This window comes from Solanum tuberosum, unplaced genomic scaffold (genome assembly GCF_000226075.1).
Source record: "Solanum tuberosum cultivar DM 1-3 516 R44 unplaced genomic scaffold, SolTub_3.0 scf01126, whole genome shotgun sequence".
Taxonomy (NCBI): Eukaryota; Viridiplantae; Streptophyta; class Magnoliopsida; order Solanales; family Solanaceae; genus Solanum; species Solanum tuberosum.
The window spans coordinates 4,466-12,704 of NW_006240074.1; the positions used below are offsets into that span (position 1 = coordinate 4,466).

General features: G+C 31.4%; 1 protein-coding gene across 1 annotated transcript; it reads left to right on the forward strand.

Moving 5' to 3' along the window:
* Positions 1 to 778: 778 nt before the first annotated feature.
* LOC102592011 (vetispiradiene synthase 3-like) lies at positions 779 to 3,181 on the forward strand. The gene is made up of 5 exons (XM_006367899.2): positions 779 to 952; positions 1,245 to 1,521; positions 1,618 to 2,218; positions 2,304 to 2,442; positions 2,514 to 3,181. Exons 1-5 carry the CDS (start codon positions 833 to 835, stop codon positions 3,057 to 3,059), a joined length of 1,683 nt encoding a protein of 560 aa, XP_006367961.1. The 5' UTR covers positions 779 to 832; the 3' UTR covers positions 3,060 to 3,181.
* The last annotated feature ends 5,058 nt before the right edge of the window (positions 3,182 to 8,239 follow it).

Here is an 8,239-nt window from a genome sequence, read left to right on the forward strand (position 1 = left end):
TTTAAAAAAATGAAAGTAAGAAAGTTAAAAAAAATGATAAAAAATTAATAGAAGACATTAATACTAGGAGGAAATTAATTAATTAAAGAAATAAAAATATGTGCTACCCAAGTGGATTCTAGCTAATTTATTGCCAAAGTAGGGCAACTCTAATCAGGGTTATTCATAGTTATGATTAAAAAATCAAATTGGATTGTAATTCGAATCAAGCTATTTTAAAAAATTGACATTTGGTGTGGTTCAGCTTTTAAATTTTAAAAATCAATACTAATTGATTTGGTTTTGATTTTACTAAAACAATCATAAAAGTAATCAAACCGAACTGAGAAATTTTATATATAAAATTTATAATTATTTATATATTATTCATAAGTAAAATATAAATATGTTGTTAAATTTTAATTAACTTAATTCTTTAATTTTCTTAAGCCCAACAATAAAATTTTAGGCCAACTATTTAAATCCTAAGTGCAAGTCTAATGAAATCCATTATTTTAGTCTTTACCTATCATAACTCACATTAGATATTCACACTTACTCTTAACTGAATCACTTTGTTCGTTGTAATGATAATTGAATCCATATTAGTTTTCCGATGATTGTTCATGTGCTAGGTCTGTGTCTATCAAGATGCGTAAGCTTCAATATTACTTTCATACCGAAAAAACCAACCAAACCGACGGTTATTTTTTCATTTCGTTTGGTTTGGTTATAGAAAAAGATGGCTATAAATACTTGTGCCTTTTCTTCCATTTAAGTCATCAGTTTTCAGCTTGCATCGAGTTATTCCTCAAAATAGCAAAAAACAACAACAAAACTCTCATTATTAGCAATGGCTGCATTTGTGAACCATATTGAAGAAGAAGAAGAAGAAGAAATTGTTCGCCCCGTGGCCAACTTCTCTCCTAGTCTATGGGGCGATCGTTTCCTTTCTTTCTCCATTGACAATCATGTACATATATATATATATAGTTTCGTGTTACATATATACATGATCAAAGGCGGAGCTAGGTGGGGGTTCATGAGTTCGGACGAACCCACTAACTTTTTCGTAGATCCTATATTTGTATTAGAATTTTATTTTTTTTATGTATATTAACTTGTGAAGCCCCAAACAAATTGATTTAGAACCCCCAAACTCCTAATATTGGCTCCGCCCGATGATCTATTATGTTTTCGATCTTTATTGTGTGTTTATATGTCGGAAAATGTAATTTGATTAATTTTTTTGGGCACATTTATAGGTTGCACAAAAATATGCTCAAGAGATTGAAGCATTGAAGGAAGAAACAAGGAGTATGTTGTTAGCTATTACTGGAAGGAAATTGGTTGAGAAATTGAATGTTATTGATGTTATTGAACGTCTTGGCATCGCGTACCACTATGAGAAAGAAATCGATGATATTCTGTATGGAATTTACAATGAAAATGCAAACTTTGAGGGTGATGACTGTAGTGATTTATCCACTTTTGCACTTCAATTTCGATTGCTAAGGCAACACGGTTACAACATCTCTCCCGGTAAGTCCATTATGGAGTATGCGTTTGATGTTGTTTATAATCGTTGTATGTTTGAAAGAAGCCTAATCGCGTGTGTTCTTCCTTTGAAAAAAACAGAAATTTTCAGCAAATTTCAAGATGGGAATGGAGATTTCAAGGTGTCGCGTTCTAGTGATGATGATGTGTTAGGATTTTTGAGTTTATACGAAGCTTCACATGTAAGGACTCATGGTGAAGACATTTTAGAAAATGCACTCAATTTCTCCACTACTCATCTTGAGTCCGCGGCTCCACATTTGAACTCTCCTCTTAAAGAGCAAGTGACACATGCCCTTGAGCAATCTTTGCACAAGGGAATTCCTCGAGTAGAGACACGATTCTTCATATCCTCAATCTACGAGAAGGATGAATTAAAGAACGATGCGTTACTTAGATTTGCCAAATTGGATTTCAACTTGCTCCAAATGCTTCACAAACAAGAACTTGCTGAAGTATCAAGGTGGTGGAAGGAATTGGATTTTGTGACAACGCTTCCATATGCTAGAGACAGAGTAGTTGAATGTTATTTTTGGACAATAGGAGTGTATTTTGAGCCTCAATATTCTCAAGCTCGCGTTATGCTTACCAAGACTATTGCTATGGTTTCAATTGTTGACGACACTTTTGATGCGTATGGTACAGTTAAAGAACTTGAAAAATACACTGATGCCATACAAAGGTATAAGATGGCTCTTGCTCATTATATTTTTACACTCTCTTAATATGTATAATAATTAATTCATAATTTCTTTGTTATCATATAGATGGGATATCAACGAAATTGATCGTCTCCCTGATTACATGAAAATCAGCTATAAAGCTCTTCTTGATCTTTTTGATGATTACGAAAAGGAATTGTCTAGTGATGGAAGATCTCATGTTGTCTATCACGCGAAAGAAAGAGTATGTTTGAGTTACCTAAATATCGAATTACATATTTCCATTTCTAACTTTCATATGTTTTGTGTTCACAGATGAAAGAGATAGTGAGAAGCTATAACGTCGAGGCCAAATGGTTTATCGAAGGACATATGCCTCCTGTTTCCGAGTACTTAAGCAATGCTTTAGTAACTAGCACTTATTACTTGCTCACAACAGCGGCGTATCTAGGCATGAAGTCAGCTACAGAGCAAGATTTCGAGTGGTTGTCAACGAATCCTAAAATTCTTGAAGCTAATGTAACATTGTGTCGCGTTACTGATGACATAGCAACATACGAGGTTGAGAAAGGCAGGGGACAAATTGCAACGGGAATCGAGTGTTACATGAGAGATTATGGTGTATCTACAGAAGAGGCAATGAATAAATTTCAAGAAATGGGAGAGACAGCATGGAAGGATGCTAATGAAGGAATGCTTTCGCCGGTTCGTCCTGTCTCTATAGAAATTTTAACTCGTATTCTCAATCTTGTTCGTATCATTGATGTGACATACAAGCACAATCAAGATGGATGCACACATCCGGAGAAAGTCCTAAAACCTCACATTATTGCTCTGCTTGTGAACTCCATTGCAATTTAAACTATTCTTGAGAGCCAGAGGACTTCTATGTAGGACCTCCTTAAAGAATCTTGTAAGAAATAATATTGCAAGTACTTTTTTGCTTTTTATTTCATTTTTCATTTCACATTTTAAATTGTATGTTTTATGCTTTGTTTGGATGGTTGTTACGTATTATTATCATAATGTATTGTATTGTATTGTACTGTATTGTTTTAATGAATACAATGTTTGGATAGATTGTATTGTTCTCCGTCGTTCCATAATTTGAGTGATAAACCTGCAAGAAAAGTAGCTTAAGGGGTAGAGCTATTATAAAAAGATATGATAAAAGATTGAAATGTGATTATTAAATAATAAATAAAGACAAAATGAGAAGAAGATATTAAGGTAATGACGCGATCACACCAAATCGGTCGTTACATCAAATGAGTTTTTTCGTCGTTACCTAACGATGAATTTAAACGATATGATAATAGAATTGAAGTAACAATCAAAACAAACATTGTATTTAACCTCAGTTCTTTCCCCCATTGCTGTAATACTTGCAAAAGAAGAAGTTTTCCAGTATTTTGGTGCACTTGTAATGCTATTTTGTAAGAGGATGTGCAACTTTTGATTTTTTGTTGAAAAAACCATATCATTCTTTTTTACTTGCTTTCTTTTATTATATTATGTTTATGACACTTGCATTTTGTAATTGCAATATTTCATTGTAGCAAATTGATTGTTTTTGAATGACATAGTAACCTCATTCATTTGTGTTTTACCTTGTTCAATATTTTAAAATTTAAATATTGAATTAATCTAATTTTATTTAGTTTATGAAGATTAGTCATATTGATTTGAATCAAAAATATAAAATGGAACAGTGCAAAAAATATCTTTTACAACTTCTTAAATTGGGAAAGAATAAAATTCAAATGGTTGGCTCCTTTCATATTACTTGCCCCAACAACAACAACAATATCATATTCGTAGTTTTAGTGGAGTTTAAGAAGGGTAGAGTGTATGCACATTTTATCTTTGATTCTGAGATGAAGTAGAGAGACTGTTTTTGATAAACCCATGATTCTAAGACAAAAACAGTTTAGAAAAAAATATAATAAAGTTACAATAGATGATAGATAGTAACAAAAACAACTAGTAACAAAAATAACAAATAGTGACTGAACGATACTATTTTTTCCTTCATATTAACATTAATTCATCTTATTTTAGGTTTTAGCCGAATTTGTTAATTTAACTAAGTTTGTCTATCACTTAAACTATGAAATCTAACCAATTTAATTTCATCCTTGACCCATCTTAAATGACCAAACTTTGGAATTGCATTTTGCATTTTTAGCAAACTTCCACCCTATACTTTATTCCTATCACACCAAAGACCCAACTCTATACGTATAGCCTAATAAGGCCCAAAACCCATCAGCCCTCTTCATTACAAATATCAGAAATAGGTCCAGCCCAATCTATTAGGTTGTCATCCTTATTCTATCATTCAAACTCATAAAGACTCATAGCATCTCTTCCTTTTCCTTTCTTAGCAAAATCCCAATTTGTTTCCATCATAATTCAGATTGGTTTCACTATTTTTAGCTAAGTTTTTCCTCTCTCCCTTGCACATTAAATCTCCTTCTTGAAAAGCTGAAATTTTCTACTTTTTGTTGACCAAAATCGCTGCAACTATGGAGAAAAAGGACGACTTTGTTGATCTCTCTGTCACATTTTGGACTGACCTCAACATGCTTTTTTCAAAAACTCAAACAACTTTTTGTTCTTCAATTCCCGCTTAAAAAAAAGAGTCTAGGCTATAAAGATTCAGATACACCTTCAGTTGAAGGGGGGAATTTTTTTTTTGAGTTGGATTTCAATTTAGCAGAAACAATTCAAAGAAAGGGCTTGAACATTAGTATTAAAAAGCTAGAAATACATTTTGGAGGTCGAGGATACAATAAGTTTTTATTTTTTATTTTTGGTGTTTGGGTTCAGTTGTCGGCTCAAATTCCTTATCCGCTGTTCGTGTTCGAGTTCTCGTGGTAGGAAGGTCAGCTCTTCGCTCGTCCCGTTCCCGTTCACTGCACACAAGAAGGTAAACTCCGTTGTCAATTCCAACTCTTTAGTCAATGTACTGTTTCAATGATGTTGAGGTTGTTTACTGATTTATCTTTCCCCTTCCTTTCTCGACTGACTTTGTTTTACTCGATTCTTGGCTTATGTCGTAGCCTAGTGATTGAGTTAGAGTCGGCTCCTTGTTCGTTTGAGATATAAAATGTGCTCTTGTAAGTGTTGTTGTTTGTATGAGTCTTCAAATTTCTTTTTCGAGTTAGCTGTCATGTTAAAGGGTTCATTTCGTTCAAATGAAATCCCTAATATATCTGTGATGCTGATGTTTGTTTCATGTTCGATTTCACTGTCTCTTGGTGTTCATTTTAAGACTATTTAACTATCACTATCTCGTATTCACTTACTAATTTGTCATTGAATATTCTTATATATTTTTTTGTATTCTGGCCTATTAGCATATAAAGTTCCCTTTTCTCTACTACTGTGAATGTTATTTCCCTTTCAAAAAAAAATATAAAATAAAATAAAATGAAGTTGGAGTCTTAGAGCTAGCTAATATGTAGCTCGTGTATCGTATATCTGTTTCTCGATGCGACTACAATAGCATTCATGTGTGTGTGTTTGTGACTTAAGTATGAGTTTATTCCTAAAAATTGCCTTTGTTTAAGTGCTCGATGTTCTAAATTTGTTAATGTTGAAGTGTGCCATTTTCTTTAAAGAGGTAGTATGTGAGATTTGCCTATCATGCTTTACCTTTAGCTTATTCCATCGGTCTCTAGCTTATACATATGTTAGTAACGCCTGTAGGTTTCCTGTTGGCTCACATTTACTTAATTTCCACAAAAGATATTGCTTATTATGGAATTTAGTAATTAAGTGAGGTTTGCTTTTGATCGTCATAATGCCATTTGCTAGCAGCCATGTTAATTCATTAAGTTTAAATGGTCATCATGTTCTTTGGCCTTCTTATTTATTTATTTTCATTTTTCAGCTTTCTGTTTGGCCTTATACAATTTCTCTTGATTACATGATAGTGTATATATATATATATATATATATATATATATTTAATATGGTAAATAAACATCAAATATACGTAAGGGTGACATTCGGTTCTTCAGTTTAATTTTATTAAATTTTGTTTCGATGTTTTGGGTGTTCGATTTTCAAAAAGTATGCACCAAATACCAGATCAAAATATTTCAATTTGATTCGCTTTTTTTCACTTCAGTTCGATTTAATTGTTTTGGATTGTATTTTGTTTTTATTGGGGCTAATCCCATTTAGTCATTATGTTTATTATTTTGTAAGAGTTTAGGACAGGTGAAAAATTGGGCCTAAGGCCCAAAGAAAGATATTTATTTACGTTAGTTTAGGACAAGTGTAGGTGACTCAAATGGGTCTAAGGCCCGAAACGAAATGGGCCCAAGTATTGGTCCAGGCGGACAGAAAACCAAACTTGGGCCCGAGTTTCTTTCCCTCTTTATTTTATTGTATTTGCGTGCTTGATAATATTTGCCGCTAATCTTAAAGTTGAAAAATTCAAATCCCCGAAAGATGCTCATTTTGATTTAATAATTTAACTAAATTAGTCATCTCTTAACAAGATTTAAAGAAATAATTTTATAAGATAGCTCACTTAGATAATATTTAAGTACTTCCCTTTCCCCTCTTTTTAAATAGTTCTAATTATAGAACAATTCAATTTTGCAATTTAAGTTAAGTTAAAATTATTTTTAGCCAAATAATTAATTGTCGGATAACCACATTAGTGGACATTCTAGGTGCTTTTAAAACCTTCCTAGAATGTTAATAAGAACCTTGAACCCTTTTTCAGTTTTCACTAGATTTCTGTTTTAGTCTTTTGAAAACAACAGTTTTCTTGATTTTTCTTAAAAATTAAGTGGCGACTCTTAAACCAGTCCACATATATTTTCTAAATAAAACAAAATTATCTTTCATTAAATAGTATCAATTTAATATAAGTTTTTAATTATATATAAGATCACTTTATTTTAATAAAGATAATTTTTAAAAAATAATTAACAACTTTTTCACTAATTTTAAAAAACCTCATCACTTTCCCTTTTAATTTTTTTGCAGCCGTATTGTTTATTGAGAATTGAGATGAAAGGCGAGAAATTCAGTACTATATTTTGGTAAGGAGGGCCCTTCTATCTAGTCGCTTGATTTAACTCGGTGCGTTTGAACATATATTTTACTAGAAAAATAAAATAAAATAAAATTGTAAGTGTAAAAAATTCATCTTAAAAAACAAACATAAAAATCAATATTATGTATAACCAAATAATATTTGTTTTTTCTAAAAATAAATAAGATATTTTCCCCTTGTTTTTTGTACATTTTAAAATGGCTGAATATGAAACACTTAAAATTGATACAATTTTTTATTTAGACACTTGCGTGACCCGAAAATCTAGCTTCCTTGTCCATGTTTTGATAATCATCATCATTCGTCCTAGTCAATAACAAAATTCATGAATTATTACTTAAGCGATTTGATCGAACAAAGTCTTCAACTAATTTATTCATACAATTATTTTTTTTGAAAATTCTTTTCTAATAATAGAAGGTAAGAAGTTATTGTCAGACGTTTATATTTTTGTAACCGTTTCCTAGTTGCCTCACTTGACTTTATACAAGGACATATTAGATTCAGAACTCTGAAAACTTGGAATATAATATACTTTTACAAATAAATTATTTTGTAACGACTCATTTGATCGTTTTGAGTACTAGAGTTTTTTATTGCATAAAAGACTCTTTCGATAGATTCTAAATGAGTATTTTGTACTATTCATAACTATATTATTAAATTAGTGGGATAGTTTTAATATTTAATTTAGTTGGTGGTTAAAAAATTAACACTAAAATTAGTAGTGAGCAATTTTTACCTCTTTTATAATTAGTCGTATAATACTTAATCTGGAGAAGAAAGGAAAAACAAAAAGATTCGCAAAGATTGGAAAGACGGCTGCAGATAACTCTTTCATCGAAATTTTTCCAGCATTCTAATTGTATATTATTGGTTAATTATCGTTAGTGGGGTCTGTATGATGAATAGTGGAAAAAGATTAAAGAATTGAAAGGTGCAAAGTTGAGGAACGTAATGA

Bases quoted from the DNA above. Each gene is read 5' to 3' on its own strand.
- LOC102592011 (XM_006367899.2), top strand. From the start codon at position 833: ATGGCTGCATTTGTGAACCATATTGAAGAAGAAGAAGAAGAAGAAATT. The intron at 1,522-1,617 runs GTAAGTCCATTA...TGAAAAAAACAG, and splicing joins CGGTTACAACATCTCTCCCG to AAATTTTCAGCAAATTTCAA. The intron at 2,443-2,513 runs GTATGTTTGAGT...TTGTGTTCACAG, and splicing joins TCTATCACGCGAAAGAAAGA to ATGAAAGAGATAGTGAGAAG.